The sequence below is a fragment of the Myotis nattereri genome (assembly GCF_964212035.1).
Source record: "Myotis nattereri genome assembly, chromosome: 2".
Classification (NCBI taxonomy): domain Eukaryota; kingdom Metazoa; phylum Chordata; class Mammalia; order Chiroptera; family Vespertilionidae; genus Myotis; species Myotis nattereri.
Window position 1 is genome coordinate 22962870 of NC_138076.1, and position 25335 is coordinate 22988204.

Here is a 25335-nt window from a genome sequence, read left to right on the forward strand (position 1 = left end):
TCATAACTGTAATTTTGCTACTGTTATGAACCGTAATGTAAATATCTGATATGCAGGATGTATTTTCATTGTTACAAATTGAACATAATTAAAGCATAGTGATTAATCACAAAAACAATATGTAATTATATATGTGTTTTCCGATGGTCTTAGGCGACCCCTGTGAAAGGGTCTTTCGACCCCCTTAGGGGTCACGCCCCACAGGTTGAGAACCGCTGATCTAGATGCTTGTACTAATGTACATCAGTTATAGAACCAGACATTTTGGAAAAAGAATTTATACATTCTTAGAAACCAGAGGGGTTAGAAATAGAGAAGGCTTCCTGACCAAGACAATCCATCATCACCACCACCACCACCATCATTTTAGTAACTGAGAATCTCAATTAAAATCTTTCTCGTAAGATTGGTGTGTTTTTTCTCTCTAAAGCAAAGTAAGTTAAGCTGAGAGGAAGAGGCCAAGTAAGAAGGAGGAGGGAACTCACTGTCCGAGGCAGAGGAGGACTCATCCTCGTTGTCATCATCCTCCCACCGGGACTGAAACTCCCCAGGACGCAGCAGCACTTTGTCTGACTTTGGAGTAGGCAGGACAGACATGGACTGGGAAAGTGGTGTTTTCTGCAAGTTAGACTTGGAAAACAAGGTCTTGATCTTTGACTTCTTTTTCTTGTCTTTCGAAGGTGACTCATCGTCGCTGTCGACAGAGGGTGATGTGCTGGGGAGGATGGCTGAAGCGGTGTCTGATGCACTATCCTTATTCTTCCCCCTGATCTTGTCCTTCAGTTTCCCAAATGGATTCCGAGACTTGTCTTTCACGGACAGGTCAAACATGCTAGCAGTCATGTTGTTTCTCATAAACTGGATGTCAACTTCGATTTCTCCTCGCTCTTTATCCTTCTTTCCTGGTTTGGATTTCAAGGTGTACCACCTACAAGGAGAAGGCTGAGAGGTTAGCTTTGAACTGAAGAGCCTAAGACAACGTTCACAATCCCTACTAACCGACCCCTCCTCTCCACTGTTACCAACCTCTTATACAAACATATTCTTATGCTCTCTTCTTTGGGGAGTAAAGGGTGGGGGAGGGGATAAAGACAGAACTTGTCGTTTTATTTTTGAGAAGCCATCCACTAGGCAAAGATAGGATCTGATTCTGTACTCAGTGTAGCATCACCTAAAATTTTCTTGAGTCAATAAAGTGCTATGTTTAAAAATAAAATAACCACTCCAACAAATCATTTCCAATGACCTGTATTTTCCTGCAATAGGGTAAAAATGCAAAGATCATGCACACATAGTTAAGAAGGTAGAATGCAAATTTACAAGTAAATCTCAGAGAAAAGCAAGCGTTTGTAGAACAGTCCCTGGTAGGGAGTAATTGAAAATATAAGACAGTAAATATATATATATATATATATATATATATATATATATATATAGATAGATTCCACTTATATGAGGCATGTGGAGTAGTAAAATTCATAGAGACAGAAAGGAGAATACTGGTCACCAAGAGTTGGGAGAAGGAGTGAATGAAGAGTTAGTGTTTAATGGGGACACAGTTTGCCTGACCAGTGTGGCTCAGTGATTTATCCCATGAGGTTTAGTACAATAATACTTCAAAAAATACCTGATGAATTAATGAAAGAGCATCAGTCTGTGCACCGAAGGATTGTGGGTTTGACTCCTGGTCAAGGGCACATATCTGGGTTGTAAGTTCAACATGTGCGGGAGGCAATTAATCAATGTGTCTCTCTCACATCAATTCCCCCCCCCCGCCCCCACCTTCCTCCACTTTCTCTAAAAATTAATGGTAAAAATATACTCAAATGAGGATTAACAAAAAAAAAAATTTTAAGTTTTGGGTTGAATGGTGGTGATGGTTTCACAACAATGTGAATGTGCTCAATACCACAGAACTGTATACCTAAAAATAGTTAAAGTGGTAAATTTTGTTATGTATGTATAATTGTTTACCACAATGTTTTTTTCCTTTGTTAATCCTCACCCAACGATATTTTTCCATTGATTTTTAGGGAGCGTGGAAGAGCAAGAGAAAGACAGAGAGAAACACATCGATTGGGTGCCTCCTGAAGGAGCACCGACCAGGGCCCAGGCCGGGAGGAGCTTGCAACCAAGGTACATGCCCTTGACCAGAATCGAACCTGGGACCCTTTGGTCCACAGGCCGATGCTCTATCCACTGAGCCGAACTGGCTAGGGCCCACAATTTTTTTTAAAGGAGTATTTCAAACATTATTCAAGTATTTCTCCTGGTCATTTGCAAACTACTTCAAGACTTTAGCAAATGACGTATCAGTTCCACTCCACTGAAAGACAAACTTCAGAAAAAGGAGCTCTCCCCTTGGCATTTTCCAGCTGGTTAACTGCAAGAATGTGAGCAGTGTGACCACTACAGAAAAGCAGCTCCAAGTACACGGTCTCCTGACAACCAGCCCCAACGTCACCCTCACCGACAGAACCTACATTCTGACTTCATTCTAGTGACCTATTTAAGAGCTGAGGGCCATGGGGCTTTACGGAAATGATGGTTTTGCCCAAACAACCGCAATTTCCTCTTTCACCTTCAGCCTGTCTTGCTCACAGGGCAGATCACTGCCCTCACTATTTTAGCTCACCCTACTCTTCAAGGAAGGGAGCAGAGGGAGGTAGAAACGCAACACTTAAATAGCACCTCCAGCATACTGGGCACGGCACACACTGAGAAACATCCTCATTTAAGTCTCACAAGAATGACATTTCTTTATCTCAAAAATAGGATCTTTTACCCATTTTACAGATGAATGAGATGGAGGCTTGCAAGTGAGGTCATTGGTACTAGGTCTTAGGACTCGTAAGAGGCACAACTGGGTTCTGAATCAGCTCTGCACTTCAGAACTTGTCCCTTACACCAAGATTCCTGCTTGGCATTCTCTCCTAACGTATCTTCCCAATGGGCCACCTTTTGCAACACACAGGAAGGAGGGCTCAGATTTCAACTCTTATTTATTTATTTTTGTTGTTGTTGTTAATCCTCACCTGAGGTTATTTTTCCATTGATCTTTTAGAGAGAGTGGAAGAAAGAGGGAAAGGCAGAGAGAAACATCGATATGAGAGAGACACATCGATTGGTTGCCTCCTGCACGCCATCCCCCCCACCCACCCCACCCAATCAGGACCCAGGCTAGGGAGGAGCCTGCAACCAAGGTACATGCTCTTGGCTAGAACCGAACCTGGGACCCTTTGGTTGCAGGCCAAACCAGCTAGGGCTCAACTCTTTTTGAGGAAAGTTTGAGCTTCTAATTTAAAAGTCCTAAGATAAAAGAAAGGGGGAGAACCCACCATAGCTTGCCATCAGTCATTAATCATAAACTTTCATAAAGTCCAGTGTACAACGTCATCACGAAGAACTTAACCCACATTATCAAAATACAGCCAAGATCTGAGAACATGATGTCAGCTATGATTCTGGACCTCGAGAACTCTATCATGGTTGTTAAAACCACAATCCACAGCTGGAGAGGGAGGGGAGATGCAAGGTCCTGCCAGACAGCCTGGCCTCTGCCAGCCTGGTGTCTTTCCAGTGCATTTCCCAGGACCTGGCCGGGGAATAGTTTGCATATTTGTCACTTAAATGCTGAGAGGATTATTTGTATTTTTCTCTTCTGACAGTCATGTGCTAACTGGTAGCCGTGGTGATGAAGGTGGTTACCTTTTGTAAATACCAACTTGGAAAGGGTTGCTGAAAGCTGAGTCCCAGGGCTCAGAGGACCATACCAGCCACAAGCAGAGAGCTGCCCCTGTCCACCCAGGGGATGCGAAGACAGGACAGACTTTTAAAGAATATGGACTTGACAGTTCTTGGGACCAGGCCTGCCTTTCCAAAAATATCAGTGCCAAAGTCTGTTTATTTTGACCAAAGCTCCAACCAACTCCAGAATCCTCCCTGCGGGCCTATTATTACCTGCTGCACAGGTTCAAGCCGCAGGCGCTGACGTGGGATTTGTTTTGGAAGCCCAACACCACTAGGAGGTGTGAAGAGACACTTCATCAACTGGTCCTGTCTGCTTACTTTCACAAACAACCCAAACACCAAGGAACCCCAGAACAGCACTATTTAAGGAGGTGAAAGGCAGGCTGAGTCACAGACGGGTAAGCATCTCATGCATATGTTCAGAATTTTTAAAAACCTGTGCTGGGTTTATTAAAGCTAGAAAGGAAGACAGGAGTTGTTTCTTCTATTATTAATATTATCCAAGGGATATTTGACACAAGCATAATTTATAACAAGAGTTATAAATCATCCTAAGGAATCCCCAACCAGAACATGTAATGGGGTTTTAATCTTTAAACATCAATTCAATTTTTAAGCATTTCTGTTCATTTGCTTTTAAGCCCACTTAATTCCAGCACCTTGCGGAAGTAGTTCATAAATAATAAAGCATGGCCACACAGCACAAGATGTCAGCGTGGGCGTGTCCAGCATTACCTTTCACGTAGGCCCAGACGGCTTACTTACATTATCTCAGAAATCAGGGCCGGGTTCATTTTTCTAGTCCAAAGGGCAGAGAACAGAGAAGAAAGCCATAATCCCAATGTAGCAAGTTTATTTTTAAACCCATGTCTGACAAAACCCTGCAACCTATCAAAAATGATCCCTTCTATAAGCAAATACTGATTTTTTAAAATATATTTTATTGATTTTTTACAGAAAGGAAGGGAGAGAGAGAGTCAGAAACATCGATGAGAGAGAAACATCAATCAGCTGCCTCCTGTACATCTCCTACTGGGGATGTGCCCGCAACCCAGGTACATGCCCTTGACCGGAATCGAACCTGGGACCTTTCAGTCTGCAGGCCGACACGCTATCCACTGAGCCAAACCGGTTTCAGCGCAAATAATGATTTTTACTTATAATTAAAGTTCAGTTCTTCAAAGTTTAGTAGGATTTCTGAATACATAGGAAGTGACAGGAAACTTATGTAAACTATATTTTTAAGTAATAACAGGCATAGGATAAAAATTAAAATCATACAAAATGGTATAGAGCCCTGGTCAGAGGTCACCTGTTGGATTCCTGGTCAAGGCACATGCCCGGGTTGTGTGCTCGCTCCCCAGTAGCAGGTGTGCAGGAGGCATCTGATGGATGTTTCTCCCTCTCCCTTCCTCTCTCGAAAATCAATAAAAACATTTTTTTTTAAATGGTACAGAATGAAAACTTCAGTCTTTTACCCCTCCATGCTTCTCACACAAGTGATAGTCTTGGGCATATACAAGCAAAAATGTGAAGCATCCACACAGCTGCCCTCCTGTTGGGGGATTAGGGTTGGGTTTTTTGGTCAAACAACAGATAAAAAAAAAAAAAAAATTCTTTCCAGTCTTCTAGATGTAAGATTAGATCCAGGACCTAAGAGCAGTAGGGAATGTAAAAATAGAATGAGCCCTAACCGGTTTGGCTCAGCGGATAGAGCATCGGCCTGCAGGCTCAAGGGTCCCAGGTTCGATTCCGGTCAAGGGCATGTACCTTGGTTGCGGGCACATCCCCAGTAGGGGGCGTGCAAGAGGCAGCTGATCAATGTTTCTCTCTCATCGATGTTTCTAACTCTCTATCCCTCTCCCTTCCTCTCTGTAAAAAATCAATAAAATATATTTTTTAAAAAAATAGAATGAACTAGGTACAGGAAGGAAAAGAGGTGGAAGGTAGAACTCAGGATCCCCCTACCCCAACCCCACCCCCAGGGCTGGGTTGAGGAGCTACTGCCTAGATCTGTATTGTCAAATCTCCTGGGCTTTGAAACAGTCATTCTGAGAACAGCTCATGCCATCCAACCATGCCCAAGTCTCAGGGTTGATTTGCCTCAGAATGTACAGTTTCTCAAACACAGGGAAAGCGGATCCCGGGGGCCTTCCATCGGAATGCGGCAGGGTGAGGGCAGTGTGGCTCCTGCTCTTGGGAGATGAGAAGTGCAAACATTGGGGATTACACTTGTAAAAGACTGACTGGTATGTCTCAAAACTAATCTTCCTGCAGATGAAGCAAGCATGTTTTTCCTTCAAAACATTCCTGAGGGCAGGCACGTGCAGAGAAATGGTGGCTCCAAAGATTCGGTTCAAATATTGTTTACATGCCTGGCACTGAACATACAAAACAAAGAGGCCAGATTCTGCCCTAAAAAGCTTACCCTCTGCAGGGAAAGGGGGGGGGGGGAGGACAGAGAGTGAGCTTAGGAACATCGTCACAAAGTGTTGGTGACATTGGCACAACTGCTGCCTTTTCTAACTTTGGAGCATAAGGAAATCATTAGACATGAAGAGAAACTGTAGTTTCACCACAAATGAGGACTCTCACACATGAATACAGTTCTCAGCTCATTTACTAAACCCCAAGGGGCTATTAGAACCGCCTATGTAGGGGTCCAGCAAAATGAATACTGTGTCCTCCGACTGGACACAGAAAGGCAAGGCAAAGGGAGACCACAGCTCTACGAGTCAAGTCAACATTTTACAGTATTTGCTTAATTTCAAGGGAGCCTTGTCCGTGGGTCCAGTTTGCACTCAACGGTCAGTGGTGGACTGCCTGTTTCCCTTCCCCTGCAAAATCCCAGCCGTGACTTGTAGTGTGAGTCATCTCCACCATGACCAAGCATCGTGACCCAGCATCGTGACCCAGGGGAGTACGGCCCCACATCAGGAAAGAAGCAGGAAGGAACAGAACAGCGCCTGACATGGTGTTTCGAGACAGGGGACACACTCGATCTTTCTTAGGTGAAGAAATGTTCATTGTCTTCCCCAGGAAATAAAAAGAAAGCTCAAAGTCCTGTGGGGTTAGCAGCTGAGGACATCTACAAGGGTTCTGAAAAGGAGTGATGGGTAAAATGTCCACACTCTTCTCTACTAGCCGAGAAGCGATGCATAGCAAATAGGGACAGAAGTGTTTGTGACCTATAAAACATTGGCGGTGTGTACCTTGCCGAAGCTAAGTAGTTTAACCAGTTTTGTTATTGACCAAGGTGGCTGGTCATCATTGCCTAACTCTGAATACAGAATCACCAATCAGCCAACCTCGCTTCCCAGGTGGCCCTTCCCCTCTGCCCACTATCAACTGCTTGGAAGGACTCCTGGTAAATCATGACAGCGGCAAATGGATCACTTTTTTGCCCTAATTTTAGCCATTCTAATGGCACCAAAAGGCTATCTGTGGCCACCAAACTCAATCCTAAAAGTTGGTAAGTGACATGGTATAGGAGAGAGAACAGAAAAAAGCCACTGAAAATGCTTTTGGTCCTTCCTATATTATTTGCTCTACAGAAATTCTGTTAGAACAGTGGTTCTCAGCCTTCCTAATGCCGCGACCCTCTAATACAGATCCTCATGTTGTGGTGACCCCCAATTTCATTGTTACAAATTGAACATAATTAAAGCATAGGATTAATCACAAAAACAATATGTAATTTATATATGTGTTTTCCGATGGTCTTAGGCGACCCCTGTGAAAGGGTCATTCAACCCCAAAGGGGTCTCGACCAACAGGTTGAGAACCACTGTGTTAGAAAGTAATCAAAGTGAGCTACAGAAAAATTTTTTAATTTTCTCATGCTAATCCAATCATTACCTTTTTATGTATTTTCTTGAAGTCTTTTCCCTGTACATTTAAACAATCACTAGCTGAGAGACTCCAGGCAAGTTACATAACCTCTCTGTGGCTCGGGCTCCTCCTCTGAAACAGGCTTCAAAGCACCTACCTCATAAGGATGTTATGAAGATTAAATGGCTTCATATATGTACAGTGCTTAGAATTAGAACAGTGCCTGGTATTCATAAGCACTCGGCAAGTGTTAGCTATAATTATTGCTTAGTTGTAACCCAAGTACACATGCAATTTTATTTGTAGTAGTTATATACATAATTGTCTTACAGCCTCCATACCCATCAATTCTAATGACTGTATGACATTCTGTGAAATATATATCATAGTTTACCCATTCAGATCGTTTCAAAAGGGAATTTAAGAAATCTACAATTCTGACTGACTAGGCATCCAAATATCATCAAATACAGTGGGGCCTTGACTTACGAGTTTAATTCGTTCCGTGACGGAGTTCGTAACTCAAATTACTCGTATGTCAAATCAAAAGTGAACGAGTGAGACACGTGATGCTGGGCTGATGTTGTGGCGTTCACTGTGATGTTCGCTGCACCAACTAGCAGTGGGGTATCTGAAGCTGGCTCCTAACCCGAATTTTAGCTCGCAACTCAAAGCAAAAAATCAGCCGAGAGACGCTCATATCTCGAAAAACTTGTTAGTCGGGACACTGGTAAGTCAAGGCCCCACTGTACAAATAACAATGATTTGCATTTGAAGGGAGTAGGAAAAGACTCAATTACAAAATCAGTTTGTATTACACAATTTCCAAAATTAAAACACATAGGAATTTTTAAAATACAACGAGAGATACTGTAACTTACTGAGAGATATTTAATCAATGGTCTCAGGGTTTCTATGCAGGTAGGAGAGGAATGAAGCAGAGGGCTTCCAAACTACTTCAGAGATATGGCATAATTGACTGAAGGATAAGGTTCAACGCATTTTTTAAGTTGAAAGCAATATTAAACTTCCTGTAGGTAAAGATTAAAGGGAATAACAAGCACCAGTATTTCAAGATTCTGAGAATTAGAAAAATTGACGTACTTTTAACCATGTAAATCCACCCCTGCAATCATTTACTGGCCCATTCTTTTCCTTGATCAGATCTCAAAAAGCCACAAATGTTAATATTCTACCATCAGATCAGGTATCTCACCTCTAGCCCACATGTAAATGCCACTGATGCATTCTATTGGTCTGCTGAAGAACTTTTTCATGGCAACCTTGGGGATCCTTTATCACTCAAGCAAAGAGATTTTAAGGTTGGAAAAAGAAAATGCAACGCTTTGGTTCACCATCTTTTGACCAGGACAAAAGAAACAAACAAACTTCAACATGACAGACATCAAAAAACATCCAGCCCTAGCCGGTTTGGGGTCAGTGGGTAGAGCGTCGGCCTGCGGACTGAAGGGTCCTGGGTTCAATTCTGGCCAAGGGCACATGCCCGGGTTGCAAGCTCGATCCCCAGTATGGGACGTGCAGGAGGCAGCCGATCCATGATTCTCTCTCATCATTGATGTTTCTATCTCTTTCTCCCTCTCACTTCCTCTCTGAAATCAATAAAAATATATTTTAAGAAACAAAACATCCAGCCTACACTCCGCCCACAAACGGACTCACTCGTTTCTAAGAGAGCTCTGGGCAAGGAGGCAGAGTATCTATGATTTTATCTTATAATCAAGGTAAGTTCCAAGGGGGAGGGGAAGAAAAACCCCACACCAAGAGCATTTGAAATCCTGTTTTAACAACGGGTGATTAGTGAAAATGAAAAGTTCCATTGGTGTAAAAAGGAAAACCCCACAGGACTGGCGCAGTAGGAGGCGACACCCTCGAAGCAATATCCCAGGACCCAGACTACCGCTGGCTCCCTGCACACAGGATACCCATTCTTTATGATCACAAGAGGCCTTTTCAGACCAGACTTTCTGGAAGCCTTAATTGTTCTGCCTAGGTTAGCCATGTCCATTTTAATAAAAGAGTATTTATGTTAAAAGTGAAGTGTGCAGCAGCCACACCTTTAGAAACATTTTTCTGGGATTTCTTAAAAATGCCTTCCCTCTAACTCCCATTCAGAGGCCAACATTCAGGAAAAGACACTTAATTACCACTGCCTTTTCTCTCCCCACAGGCACATTCCTAAATGTGTCCCTGGGGGACACCCTGGAGACTAAAGCCCTGATTTTCTTCTAACAGATTATCTACAGACTTCTCCCTACAGGAAAGGAATTTCTTGTCTCATTAGTGACTAAAAGCAACTCCTTTGCCAAAAGCATCATTAACCACCAAGCTGCAGAGACAACCTGCTTCTTTAATGTTCAGAAAGGGCACAGACAACAGACAAGCAAGCCATACCCCAAACTGGGAAACTGAATGGGCAGAGCTTTGACCTCACACTTCAGACACCCCTAGGCTTTAAGGCACTGGATTAAATGTAAGATTAAAGAGTTCTCCACGTCCACACAGGCAAACGACCGCCTGCCTGTGCCTAAGGGACTGCAAGCATGCGTGCGTGTGTGTGCGTGTGTGTGTGTGTGTGTGTGTGTGTGAGAGAGAGAGAGAGAGAGAGAGAGAGAGAGAGAGAGAGAGAGAGTGTGTCACGCTCATAGACTATGTATGGGCCCTGCGTTGGGTCACGAAGCGAAAATAAGACCAGTGATCCCTGGCCAAGGGAGAAGCAGGTAAAAGTCAGCGTGGTCTCTTTCTGAGCCAGCTGGGGCACAAGATGTGACCCAGGACACCTCCTTAAGGTAAGTAGAACCCTCTTGTCAAGTTTTTTCCAAGAAAAAAATCCTGGCAACCGGCTGCCGCTTTTGTTGGAATTCAAAGGCCTGAGAATTTAGAGATCTACACCAGACCCAGAACCAAGGGCCACCCAGGGGACTGCTCTGAAGTGAAGCCTAAAACGACTCCCGCTCACTCTCTTCACTTGGGCTAGGGCTTCCTAATCCTTCTGGAGCTAAACCAGAGCTAATGTCCCTCCAAAAGTACAGGGTGAGAAGCAGTGCTCTAGGACAGATGGCAATTAAAACTGAAGTATTTTAATATATACCTAAGATTATTGTGTTGTTTTTTTAAAAAAAAAAAATATATATATATATATATATATATATATATATATGACTGATTTTTTTACACAGAGTAAGGGAGAGGGATAGAGAGCTAGAAACATCGATGAGAGAGAAATATCAATCAGCTGCCTCCTACACACCTCCCACTGGGGATGTGCCCACAACCTTGACCGGAATCGAACCTGGGACCCTTCAGTCCGCAGGCCGATGCTCTATCCACTGAGCCAAACTGGTCAGGGCAGATTATTGTTAAAGGAAGAATGATATCAGCAAATACATGTTTGAGTTCTTGACATTTTCATCAGCACCATGTATTGCTTTTAATGTGATTATAACGTTTTTTTAGTTAATAACTACAATTAAAATGACCTATTATGTATAAAAACCTTCCCCCTAATGGTAGCTACAGAAATACAATAAAAGTCTTTGTAACCGAAAGGAAGTTTAAGCAAAAGGAAAAAGGCACCGGACTTTCATACGCATACTTTCCCTAATGTGAAAAATATTCAAATGGTTGACTTGCTTGCCCCAGAGTTTTATTTCCCACTTCTGGGTTTATTGTTCCTAATGTTACATATTATTTTTCCTTTTCTTAGTCCTATGTTCCTTGAAGCAGTGATTTCATCAGCCATGTTGGAACACACCAGTAAGACTGCATCAGCTATGCTATTACAAAACAAAGACTTGGCCTGTATTAAAACTGTAAATACTTGAATACACACATATACACACCCTGGTTTCAATGATGTTTCCTATTCACAGGTGTCACTGCCCAAAACTGTTTTTGCAATGGTGACCTCACCCTATCACAGTGACTGTTGGGGAAAGAAAGCAGCCACCACTTCCTGGTTCATTTTCAACAGCAACCTCTCCTTATTTTATTTGTTTATTCTTATCATTTCCTCGCATTCACCCTCACCCACACACAATCCATCACAAGCCAAGCCAACTGAGCCTCCAAAATATTTCTAAAATCCACCCACCTGTGTCCATCTCCAGAGCCATCACCCTAACCCAAGCCACCACCATTGGTCACCTGGATTATTACATCAGTGGCCTCCCATTTTGTTTATCTGATTCCAGGCTAGGCTTGTTTCAAATCCATTCTTCACCTAACAGCCACAACAATTTTTAATAAAATGGATTACACCACCTCATTGGCTTCCCAGTGTTCTTAAATAAAGCCCTGCCTTCCTCTTCAGCCTCAATCTACACAATCTCTCTAGCTACCTCAGGGCCTTTGCACAGGCTGCCCACCCCAATCAGGCCTCCCTCCTCTACTTTTCACTAGAAAAATTCCTCCTTATTCTCATGTCTCTGCCTCAGAAGGGCAATCTGCAATCTTCTTCTTCTTTTTTTTTTTAAATATATTTTATTGATATTTTACAGAGAGGAAGGGAGAGAGATAGAGAGTTAGAAACATCGATGAGAGAGAAACATCGATGAGCTGCCTCCTGCACATCCCCCACTGGGGATGTGCCCGCAACCCAGGTACATGCCCTTGACCGGAATCGAACCTGGGACCCTTCAGTCCGCAAGTTGACACTCTATCCACTGAGCCAAACCGGTTTCGGCTGCAATCTTCTTCTTTAAATCATGTCTTCCCTGGTCTTTTCTCTTATGATACCCTGTTCTCTTCCTCCACAGTACTTATCACAATACATGATTATTTATTTATGTGTTCATTTGTTTCATGTCTATATACCCCACATAAGGCTCTGAGCTTCCTGAAAGCAGGGATCATGTCTGTTTTGGTCACCACTGTTTACACTGTATACCCAGTACCTGGCACATAGTAGGTATTAAGAAATATTTATGAAAAGTATGGATAAACTTTAAGGACAAGGGGGAAAAAGCAGTTAGAGCTTTCCCCATGCTAACTGAATGTCTTACAAATAAAATTATAATCAAATAATACCATGAAAAACACAACGGAACGTTCACCTTTAATACAATGACTCTGAGGTACCTTCCCCCTTCTTAGTCATTCCACCCCATTGCCATAAACAGGTTAGGGTTTATCCAGGGGAGACAGAGACCTGTCTTGGGCATTGAGCTATCCGTTTCCTACACTGGAGTGGGAGGGGACTGTGGCTGGGTGACAGGTAGGAGGGTTTCCAGTAAGGCCCAATATTATGTTTAAGGGGAATCCCAAGAAAGGAAAAACTTAACAATGTTGCTCAAATTTTCCAATCTGTTATGAAAAACTTAAGAGTATGCTTAGGAAACCTAAAGGTATAAGCACAAACGCTGACTGCTTATAATTTGTGAATTACACATCTCTATGGTCTTCTAAGTCATTTCCCTGCATCCAGCTTTCCCAGAAAAAACAGCTCTCTGTCCTTTATTTCTTTTTAATAATCCAAATTTCCTTCAGCAACTTATTACAGCATTCTTCTATACTTACAGCTCTTCAAAATAGTTACCCCTTATTAATATCTAAATCCTTTCAGATACAACCAAATTCCCCCTTAAATATTAAAGACATATAGGAAAATGACTCTCCACCACTCACGCTCTCTTCATATCTGGAAGACTATTCCAGTATTAGGTTGCAGGATATTTAGTTACACAATGGCTTTCCAGTCACCAGCCTTAATGAATATTTATTTTAATCTACCAACTGATAATTTCCCCCAAAATTTGTTGCTCTTACCATGCTAAAAAATATTGTTTTAATCAATCTAGAATCCCACACTACATGAGACTAGAGAGCTGAGCAGAGAACCCTACATGTTAGTCACCTGATTCTGCCTCTCAGATTCAGGTCTATTTTATGACCATGAGACTTAATTGATTCCCATTTAACCAAGGCCCAACTGAGACCTGAGAGGTCTTTAATAGGTAAGTGTAAGTGCAAAACCAATTCATTTCTATTTATTCTTAAGGAAAGGGACTATGCACTCTCCCCTATTAAATGTATCCTATCCTACGTCAGCCTCTGGTGCTTCGAAGATGTGTGTCATCACACTAAAGTCAAGGTCTGTGAAATCTGAGCCATTATAAAAAGTATATTCTCTTTATTACAAAGATATGACAGATGGAGGCTTACCAAAAGAACAGTGGAAATATTAGCAGTTAGCTCTTAATGCCTTGAGTTTCAGCTTCTCTAGACTCATAATGAAAGTCATACTCTATAACAGCAACCTTATTTGCTAGAGGGGAACACACACACACACACACACACACACATACAAACCTACAGACCAAGATTTGAGCTTTTGGCCCTGGCCAGTGTTGCCAAGTCGTTAGAGTGTCGGCCTGGGCACCGAAGGGTCACAGGTTCAATTTCCAGTCAAGGGCACACACCTCAGTTTTGGGTTCACTCCCCCCCACCCCCGACCCCCCGTTGGGGTGAGAGTGGGAGGCAACCAGTCAATATGTCTCTCTCACCTCTCACCTCTCTCTCTATCTCTATCTTTCTCGCTCTCTCTCCCCCTTCCCCCTTCCACTTTCTCTGGAAAGCAATGGAAAAAATATCTTCAGGTGAGGATTAACAACAATTTTTTTTTTTTGAGCTTTTGTTTTGTTTCTGGCTTTTAATGTCTAAACTGGAGTCAATCCATTAATGACTAGTTCAAATGACTTCCCAGCCCAACCAGTTTCTGTTAAAATTCCGCCTCTCAGTGTATATCTCATTTTCCAAATCCCAGCTATCTTGAGGGCCCAAGTGATGTACCCTGGCATCAGACAGAGTATGTTTAACTGGGTTCCCCCAGCACCTTGGAAAGTCCCAAGAAGTGATAAATGGAATGCTTGTAGTTTCACCTACTGCTAGAGGAGCAAATAAAAGAAGCCTTCCTTAGCAGTTATAAAAAATAAAAATAAAAAATCAACTAAGTGCTATTTTCCTACAAGCTGATACTGTGAATAGGTGGTAATCAGTTCATATAATAGTGGCAAGAGTAACCAATCTAACCAATCATTGTAATTTAGCATTACAATGGAGAGGATGTGGAAATGAAGATGCAAAGCCTACTAGTAAACACTTCCTGAAATAGGGAGCTTAAGGAGCTTTTCACTCCTCACAAGGCAGTAACAGGACTTTTTGAATCTATATATGAGCCCCCTTAACCCAGGAGCCCAGAAACATCCGACAGACATTCATTAAGTCAGGCAACAAGCTCCATTCATAAAGAGGGAAACGGGTTTTGAGAGACCGAGCAGCCTGAGGCCCAACAATGAGTCAGGACCAGACCGAGGGTCTGGAACCCCCATCTCTGGCAGGGAGATGCACTCTACCTTTCCAGGGAATAAACCGCTCCCATAAGAAACAGGTGGCAGATGATAATACCCACACATCTTGGGCCGGGACCAAACAAAGGACTGCCAACAGCTCCCAGTTGAAGCCGGAGAGGAAACCAACCCAAGGCCCCAAATGTCATTTAATCCAATGAAAAAGGAGCATAGCTTCAGCCCCTCCTTAGCAAAGACACTGCTCACCTTATGGCTTGTAAGTTGATGCCAGGAAGACATCCCATCCATCCTCACCTAGGGCTCTCCATTTTTATCTGATTTGAGTTCAGAAATGCCTATTCATCTTTGGCCAGATAAGCGAAGCAGGTATTACATTTGCAAGCATGCATGCTGAAATTGGACCCACCCTCCAGAAAAAGGAGTCCGGTAACTTCAAACCCTCTCTCTGGCTTTTCCTGTCGCCTTCACAAGAGAAAGTTAAAAACCTGTTGATATCTAAAACACAAAATGTGAATCAGTGTGCTTCATAAACTGTAGGGGCTACTAGGTGGCAACATGGGAGGCTAGGTCTGGTATACTAGATCAGTGGTTCTCAACCTTGGCTGCACATTAGAATCACCTGGGAATCTTTTTAAAATCCTGATTTCTGGGCCTCATCCTCTGGAAATTCTGTTTCTTTGTTACTAATGTTGTGGCCTCAACCCATAACAAAGAAACAGAATTTCCGGAGGATGAGGCCCAGAAATCAGGATTTTAAAAAGATTCCCAGGTGATTCTAATGTGCAGCCAAGGTTGAGAACCACTGTACCAGATGAACACATTCAAATGCTCCATTCCAAACACGTGTGAAAGAAAACAGATAACTGGGTAACATGTTGGCGTGAACTGAGTTTTGCCCAGTTTTCCCTGTAGGAGTGAGATACCCTAACCCCTGACTGGGAGCTACAGGTGAGCAGCCACCTGTAGGGAGTAGGGCCAGAGAGAACTTGACAAAGAAAAACAATGCCTACCTCCCAGTTGAGCTGGGCCAAGGGCAGACCCTGGCTCCAGCCATCACTGAGGAATCCTCACTAATTTGGGGCCCAGGCAAACAGGGTTAAATATTTTTCAGTCTGAAGGTGGTGCATTCTTTGGAGGGGGTAGGGGGGAAGGGAGAGGCAAGTTCTCTTCACCAACTAATGGGGGCGGGGGAGATGGCCATCACCTGGCAATCCGCACACCCCATTCCTGGCCCCCACCTCCACCCACTCCTCGCTGTAACGCCCCGCTCCGTCCATGGTGAGCCTCTCTAGAGCCAGGGAGTGTCATGGGTTTCATTCCTCCAGTTAATCCTCTCTACGCCACGGCCCGGCCATTCTCAGCTCAGTGAGTGCCCAGGACAGTAACATACCTAGGAGGCTTCCCACATAATCAATGCGAATACCAAATATACATACTCCCCCCACTAATAACCGGCATTCGTCAGGCCACATGTATTTTCAATTCATCGTAAAAGCATTAAGTGTTTGCTTGCTAAGTTTCAGGCGCTGAGCGACGTCAGGCAGATTCAAAATCGCCCCACGCACCTCCCTCCTGCGTTCAGAGCCCACCCGCCAGGAGAGCGGGCGCGGCCGGCCGGAGAGAACACTATTGCTGGTCCAGGGGTCCCTCCTGAAAGGTCTCTCTCGGCCCGTCCCCCGGAGACACAGCAGCGCCTGCACTGCGCGTTCTCTCTAAGAGGGACCTCAGCGCCCCGGCCACCTGCACGGCCCGCGCCGGGCTCCCTCCCGGTCCTCCCCCGGCTCCCGGTCCTCCCCCGGGCCGCACTCACTGGGTCTTCCTGCGGCCCTGGTCCCGGTGCAGCTCCCGCAGGTCCACTTCGACGCGCCCCAGGAACTTGTCGAGGCCGAGCAGCGCGCGGTGCAGCACGGTGAGCTGCAGGGTGGCGGCGGCCGCGGGCGCGGCCCCGGCGGACAGCAGCGGCGGCAGCTCGAAGGTGGCCTCCTCGCGCCACACGGGCGCGCCCAGGCTGCGCTCCGACACCGAGGTGGCGTACTTCTCCTTGCCCACCTGGATCACGGCGTACGCGTCGCTCGTGCCCCCGGGACCCTTGGCCCGCAGGCCCCGCGCCTGCAGCACCGTCACCTGCACGTGGGTTGGGGACCACACGGCCCCCGGGCCCCGGCCCGCCGCAGCCGCCAGGGACATGGTGACCGCGGGGGAACACGCTGCAGAGGGATGAGCTGATCGCCGCGACCCGCGGCCTCTAAGCCCGCCCCGCCGCCCCGGCCTCTTTAAGGCTTCCGGCCACACCCCCTCCCGGCCCCGCCCCTCGCTCCGGCCCCGCCCCGCCCGCCCACCTGCCGCGGCGCAGCCCTGCGGGGCCCCCGCGCTCGGGCGGGGCTAGCGCGGGAGGCGGGGCGGGGCCGGCGAATTCCGGGCGGAGAGGCGGTCGGTCGGGGAGGGATGGACTGAATCCACCGCCAGCAAAGGGCGCACGGCCCAACCGGAACTGGCGGAAGCCCTGACCTGGGAGTCAGACCGCGTTTCCAGCCGGGCATTGGCCGTGGGGGGGGCCTTGCACAGATTACTTAGCATCTTTTGGGCTCAGTTGCTCCATCGGTAAGATGAGAGGACAGTCTAGATTTGCTGTAAAAAACAATGTAGCCGGGCACGTGGTGAGTTCTCAACAAGTGGTAGCTATGAAAGTGATAAAGAACACGATCCCAAATCCCCCGCTCGTTCCACTTCGGGGTGAAGACTGTGGAGGGCGGTGGGTTCTGGGCTGGTGCCAGGTGGGTGGGGAAGGAGGAGGGTCATTTCAAAGCCTGAAAAGGGGAAGGTAGAAGGGGGGGGGGGACATGAGGTGGGGGGGTATCCTATTTTGCCCTGCTTTCACCAAATAAGGTGAGGCTAAGAGGAAATTAGAGAAGGGGAAGAAAGGGGAAACTGAAAACGGGTTGCCAAACTAGACGTCGGGAGCAGCGGCTCCGCCCACCCCCAGTTCCCCATTTCTCCCTGGCTGGATGGACCCTCTTCGGTCCCCCCCACCCGCCCCCCCGCCGCCCCGCCCCCGCCCTCCTTTATCTCATGACTCCAGTTAGTCATTCTCTTGCTCCTAATGTCCATTCCCAATAGCCTACTTCAAAGGCTTACCTGGACCATCAGATTGGAAAGGTCACTTTGAAAGTTTTTAGGTTTTACAGTTAAGGAAAGGCCCAGAGCGGAGAAGTGATGGGTTCGAGGCCCCACAACAGATCCAGGATTAGAGTCCAGGTGTCCTGACTCCCATCCAGTGTTTTTACTGCATCCCTTGCTTCTTCCAGACCCTCAGAACCCCAATCTTGGATTGCCACTAGCATCTCCCTGACCTCTAGGCTCTCCTCCCTTCCGTCCACACTGCACACTGCTGCACTAACCTGCTTGAAATCCTACCATGTTGCCTCACCTGCATTAACTTCAGACGTAGATAAGTAAAGGCATTCCTATTTGATCCCACCCTGACTCATTCTCCTCCATCTCCTGAACAAATTGTAGCCCAGAGAATCTCCCCATCTCCAGGCCTTTAGCACTCGGCTGCCTTGCCAACCTCTTTGACTACTCGAGTCCTATCCACCGCAAGGCTTCACTCAGATTTCTCCCAAGATTTGGCTTCTGATAGCCCTCTTCAGGGTAGGGACCAGGTGGTGACTTCTTTAACCTGTCTCCTCCACAGCCCCTAGCAGAAGCCTGAGTACACAGGAGGCCCTTGAGAAGTGCCATGGAATTGAAGAGTTGGAGGTTATTCCAGCCAATCACGAGTACATGGTGTTCTCTTTTACCATGTAGGGAGTTACAACACAGACATTATGCCTCAGGTTTGCAACTGAGGGCGGCTACAGTGTGGGAAAATCCTATTTAGCACGTTGTAAATATTTAATGTGATGAGAAGGGGAAAGGAAAGGAGGCACCAGACACGTAAAAGTCAGGAAAGCTTAACAGAACTCTGTTGTTTTCGTGCTATTTCCCCTTCCTGGCCATTTATTAACCTCATTCAACCTCACGGCTCCATTCATTACTATAAAGATTTATTGAGGACTTACTTTGTGCTAGGTATTGCCTCTGAATGAGACCCAGTTCCAAGGCACTCTATGACAAATGCTATAAAAAGAAGTCCTGGATTAGTATAATGCTTTGGGTGATTTGAGGAGAAAGTGATTTCTCTAAGCAAGTGGATTTTCATGAAGGATATGGTATTGAGGTGGGTCTTAAAGAGTATAGCAGACTTGATGGGTAGAGAAGATGATGGAGGAAGAGCATTTCAGAAGGAGAGAACAGACCAGCCTAAGCAAAGGCATGGGGTCCAGAGAGTTCATGGCATGTTTAGGGGTTACGAGTACCCCATTGGGGCTAGAATGTGGGATATTTTAGGAAGTCACTGGGGACAAATGGTGGAGATAAGATGGCCAAGGAAGTTGGGCCCAGATCATGCAGATCACCAAACTCCAGACTAAGGAGTTTACACTACGGTGTTAAACCAGGTGAGCCAGCCTTCAGAGGACTTTGAGCAGGGGCTGGATCCAGCTGTGCTTCAGGTTGTAAAGCAGGTATGAGCAGCAGTAGCTCAGCAGCCAATAGCAGAGCAGGTCACAGCCAGATACCTTCCTTCATTTTCACCTGGGGACATCTGCCTGCAGCCCCATTCTGTCCCAGCCCTTACCCATTCTTGGTGTCTATTCTGTATTGGTACTGCATCAAATAAGGCATATTCTTCCCTCTTGGTTGTCCTACCCATCTACTGTTCCACTAGGGAGTTGGGGTCAAAACTGACCCTGGGAGTAAAGTTTTTCAGCTCTGGCCTCCCCTCCTCCCTCACATTCACGCTGTTAGGCCAGCCCCGAAATACAGAGAGCCAGGAATGAAACCCAGCTGGACAGACTCACAGGCTGAGTATGACATGACGCATTCCTTCCATTCATGGAAAGGATTAGAGGACAAAGTGTGGGGGAGGGGCACAGTGGTGAGGGGAGGGGAAATTGTGAGCACCTGTGACCTCACGTGTTTGGGTTTCTGTCAGACACAAATAGGCTCCGTGGTAAAAGGGGAGGTGGTAGGTTGGGGCAGGGCAAGGCTGCCTGGCCGACTCCAAGAAATCGAGATCAAGAACCTTCTCTCTAGCCTCTGGCTGATTTGGCTCAGTGGATAGAGTGTCGGCCTGCGGACCGAAGGGTCCTAGGTTTGATTCCAGTCAAGGGCACCTGCCCGGGTTGCGGGCTCAATCCCCAGTAGGGGGCGTGCAGGAGGCAGCCGATCAATGATTCCCTCTCATCATTGATGTTTCTATCTCTCTCTACTTCTCCCTTCCTCTCTGAAATCAATAAAAAAAATTTTTTTTAAAGAACCTTCTCTCTAGACACTGGACACCAGCAGAGTTAAAACTGAGAGGAGTGGGACTCACTGGAGGCAGCACAGAGAAGAGAGTCTCCAGGAGGTCCAGAACAGGGCATGCTTGGGAATTGGCTTACTGCTCCCTAGATGCCTGGATGGTCCTTTTCTCCCCTCCTCCACTCAGAGCACACTGTCCCTGGAGACTCACTCCCTGACCGCCCTGGAGTGAGAATTTGTCTTCTCCTCACTTTACAGATTCACAGTCTGCGGTTCTGGGGCGGCGGGCCCTGTAGGTTCAGGGAATTTCGAGTGTTTGCAAACACCTCCCACAGCCAGGGTGTGCCCGATGACTGCTCTTTCCTCTCACCCTGCCCCGCCTCTAGCTCTGACTGAAAGAGGAGTTTCAGTCGGCCCAGAGCACATGGATGAGGCGCCGGGGCAGGTTAGACTGGCCTCTCCCAAAGCAGCAGAGCAGAGAGGCCGACTCCAGTAGACCAGCCTGACCCTGGGCCTCTCTGCAGGCAGCACCCACCGGTGCAGTTAGATCAGGAGCAGATTGTCTTGTAGGTGCAGCTGGAAGAATTCCCCTCTAGGGACATTGTGTGGGGCCATGCTAGGGGCGGGGAGGTTGGGCATGCCTAGGGAGGGACTTTTGCTACCCTGCTACTGCCAATCACTCCTGCCCACAGCTCCTCAGTGTCCCCCAACTGCAAGAACGCTAACTCAAACTCATCTCTGGGGACTCTGGATGGGCCAGTGTGCTATCCTAAGGGAGGAGCACAAAGGGGCTGGGAATGGCTGCTTGTCTTTCTCCTTTGTTTCAGACTCTGAGGTGTGGTGACAAAAGTCCACACACATGACTCATTCACTGTGGACCTTGGTAAGCAGCCCTCTGGTTTCTCTAGATTCTTGGCTATTCTGGGACCACTCAGCTGACCAAGGAGACTACCTTTCAGGTGTTAGCTAAGGGGCTTTTAGCCTCACAGACATGGCTCACCATTTCCCATTCAATCTTGTTAATGGTCTTTGTTTAACAAAGCTTTCTTCATAGGTAACACAAAAGTATTATCTTTCCAATGTGTCAGGCCCCTTCCAAAACACCCTTAAAGCTCCCAACTAAACGGCTACAGGGAGTGTGTACCCCTTACCCGCCCACTCTCTGCACAAAGCCTCTGTCTCTCCCTTCAGAATCGTTTCTTATTTCCTATCCTATTTCTTGTTCTCTCGTTCAGCGATTGTTAACTTGTAAACATCGCAAAGGCTGGAAGTGTGGTCCTCTCCCAATGCCTTGCAAATAAAAGGCAGTTCAAGTTAAGTAGAAGAGATATAAATGGCTTTTAAGCCATCAGCATTAATCTATCCATTCCTGCTAACACCACCTTTAGCCTTACCCTATATGACCATCTTTTTAAAACTAAGGTTTATTTTGTCTGGATATAAAAAATATATATATGTTCATTGTATATAAGCCATGCTCTACCTTTCCAAAGGAGGTTTCATAGCATGCAGGGGGAAAGCAGACCTTGAGGAGTCCCATTAGAAGCTATCCCTTGCCGAAACCGGTTTGGCTCAGTGGATAGAGCGTCGGCCTGCGGACTGGAGGGTCCCGGGTTCGATTCCGGTCAAGGGCATGTGTTGGGGGCCAGATGTAAGCTGGCAAGGTCCTTGCACCTGTAGGGGCTAGCAAGGCTGGGACCCTTACCCACACAGTTTTCCCAGACTTGTTTGGATAGCGATTATCAGTAGAATGGGAGTAACATTTGTAGAATGAGAACAGCCTTTCATAGCTTGCCAAGGAGTCTATAACTATTTACTGAGATATGCTGTACTGAAAACTTGTCCTTCTGCTGTATCTCTCCCTTAGAGATTAAGAGGAACAAAGAATACATTCCTCTTGACAGACCTCCTATTCAGTGTGTTATGTATAAATAGTATTGAGTGGCTAATAAAGTTGCTTCAGTTCATCAAGAGAACTGGGGTCCTCCCGACCCCGCTTTCCTGTCTTTCTTTCTTTTCTCAATTCCCACCTCCCTGCCTCAGCCCGGCTCAACCCTGTCAGGCTGGCCCTGACAGATCTGGCGCCCGAGCTAAGGGACTGAGGAACTGGGAAAAAGACGGTGAGGAACTCCGTCGGGCTTGGAGAGACGACGTGAGGATCTCCTCCGGATAAAGAGTGCACTCGTTAAGGTAACGGAGGAGCAATTTTTTGATAATCGGGAGTAAAGCATGGGGCAATTAGAATCTAGAGAAAATGCCCTTTATGGGCAAATGTTAAAGTCTATGCTTAATAGTAGAGGAACTAAGGTTAATGACAAGCAAGTAGAAAATTTTTTAAAATTCATTCAGGAGGTCTGCCCTTGGTTTCCTGAGGAAGGAACCGTTAACTTAGAAACGTGGCAGAAAGTTGGAGAACAAATGCGTGATCATTATAAAGCCCTTGGGCCAAGTAAGACCCCGGTTGATGCATTCTCCTTATGGAATTTGATACGGGATTGTTTAGATCCCAGGCATGACCATAATCAACTGTCTCTTAAGCCAGAAAAAAAGGAGAAGCAGCGTGATAGCACAAAACAGGGGTCTAAAAAAGACAGTATATTAAAAAGAAATAATGTAACTTTTAAAGACAATTTAACTCCTCAAGATGAGGAGGATTTTGAGGAAGATGCTGCTCTTTGTCATAATGATAATACAGGTATTGTTCAGGCAAAAGAGGAGGAAGAATGTTTTTCTGCTGGAACTGAAGAGGGTAGTGATATAGAGGATGTGTTAGAATACTTTTTAGAAACATTAAAGCTTCTTGGCAAGAAAAAGAGAAGCCGCGGGGGCCGTTCCTGCCGCTCTCCGCTGCCTTGTGCAGCACCAGTTCCACTTTCCCCTCTCCAGATGGCCTTGCAGGAGGCACGAAAGTGTGGTGAGGAATTGGACATTCATGCCTTCCCTGTTATGGAACAGGTGAACCCTCACATGGGACAGCGTGAGCGTGCTTATGACCCGCTTCCTTTTAAAACCTTAAAAGAGTTAAAAACAGCCTGTGCTCAGTATGGGCCCACTTCCCCTTATACTTTAACCATCTTGGAAACTATGGCCTCAGAGGCTCTCCCACCTAATGATTGGAGAGCTATTGCCAAGGCTTGTTTATCAGGAGGGGATTATCTCTTGTGGAAATCAGAATATGATGAAAAGGCTAAGGAACAAGCTTCTCGTAATCGAGCGGCCCAGATTAATATTTCTTATGAAATGCTGGTAGGGGAAGGAGTCTATGCTGATACCCACAATCAAATTCAATACCCCCAGGAAGCTTATGGACAGATTAATGGAGCTGGGGTCAGAGCCTGGAAAAAGTTACCCACCTCTGGTCAGAAAACAGAGGAGCTCTCAAAAGTTATTCAAGGGCCAGATGAAAAGTACCAGGATTTTGTCTCTCGGCTATTACAGGCTGTTGGCCGAGCAGTGGTGGATGGAGAGGCTGGCATGTTAATAGTTAAACAGTTGGCATATGAAAACGCCAACACTGCCTGCCAAGCTGCACTGCGGCCCTATCAAAGACAGGGGACTCTCTCAGATTATATCCGCATCTGCGCAGATATTGGTCCCTCATATATACAAGGAGTTGCCATTGCGGCTGCATTAAAGGGAACCACCATTGAAGGAATTCTTCAGCAACAATTTAGCACAGGGAAAAGTCGAACATACAAGTGTTACACTTGTGGAGGAACAGGACACATGGCAAAACAGTGTCCTTCTAATAAAGGGATTAATAAAGGAAATGGCAGAGGTCCCAAACAACCTGGACTATGCCCTAAATGTAAAAAAGGAAAACATTGGGCAAATGAGTGTAAATCTAAGACAGATATCCAGGGAAATTCTTTGCCTCAACACCAGTCGAGAAACTACCAAAAGGGGCCAGCCCAGCCACGGCAAATAACAGGGGCATTGTCTATTTACCCTCCTGTCCCTGTGCCATCTCAAGGCCAGCAGGCTGCACAGCACCCAGCCTGCCCCAGAGAGCAAAATAGATACAAGAGCTATTCCAAGCAACCCCCGGGAGTGCTGGGCTGGACCTTGGATCCATAGAGATGAGACATTCTATCTGCCCTGGGTGCTGCCCTTGCCTACTGAAATAAACAAAATATCATTAGATTTAAAACCTTCCACATAGAGAAGAAATGATGATTTCCTTGCATTTCTGATATAGGTACAGCAAATGCCACCAGATCTGAAATTTAAAAATATGTCTGGAATTTCTGTACACGTGTAAAGAGAAAACTGGCTTGAAACTAAGGCGCGCATTGTCTGATTTTGGACATTTAGATAGAGTTTCAAGCTAAAATCTCTTTACAAATATACAAAATAAAACCCAAGACTGATTATTTCCTAAGAAAGATGGCAAAATTTAACCCAAAGGAAAAAAGATGCTGGCTAGATTCTAGCAGCAGGATTGGCATTTCCATGATAAAGAACAGTTTTTAAATACTAATTAAGAATATTAAAAAGTTAATTTCAAGGCCGAAAAGGAAATTCAGTAAAATTATCTCTGTTACAAAAATTTGCTAAAGAATATGCCTTAAAATAATAAATTGAATTTAAATCTCAAGAATTATTAAAATATATTAATTATAAAAATCTAAGTAGCCCAGGTAAAAGACGGCTACGCCCTTTAATTAAGGCTGGCTTCCCAAAGCAGTTTCTAATAGAGGAAGGGCTAGCCTCCCTTCCCCCAACAGAGCAGGTAGGCCAAAAATTTCCTGCCAGTGACAACTTTAAAAAAGAGGCTTGCTTCCCAGTTTCCCATCCTTGGTAGAAAGAATGTAACTAATTTGCATTTTAATGGTTACCTGTTTTCAGTGACTGGCACCCCAAGGCTTAGGAGTTTACTAAATTAAATTAAATATTATGAAATAACAAAATGCTAAAATATTAATCTAAATGTCCCTCACAAAAAATCTAGAGGACAGAATTAAATCTATTTGATTATGTCATGTATTTTTGAAGTTTATTCTTAAAAATGTTACTGATTAAGAAATACTAAATATTTAACTTGCCAGCTAAGAGTCTAAAGTTCTGGTTACATAAATTGGGAGAA

At 45.5% G+C, this 25335-nt stretch overlaps 1 protein-coding gene across 3 annotated transcripts in view; it reads right to left on the reverse strand.

The window, feature by feature from the left end:
• Window positions 1–17148, reverse strand: part of RAB11FIP1 (RAB11 family interacting protein 1) — a 31585-nt gene extending 14437 nt beyond the window's left edge. Inside the window, exons 1-2 of one of the 3 annotated variants that reach the window (XR_013995606.1) lie at window positions 16717–17146; window positions 486–928 (exon numbers count right to left, since the gene is read on the reverse strand). Coding sequence is in view for 2 of the 3 variants with exons in the window: in XM_081084960.1 (XP_080941086.1) it covers window positions 486–928; window positions 16717–17093 (820 nt within the window). In the remaining variant the exon portion in view is untranslated. Of the gene's footprint in view, window positions 1–485; window positions 929–16716 lie in introns of all 3 variants that reach the window. The other 2 variants (XM_081084960.1, XM_081084961.1) reach the window with 2 other exon arrangements.
• Window positions 17149–25335: the final 8187 nt, after the last annotated feature.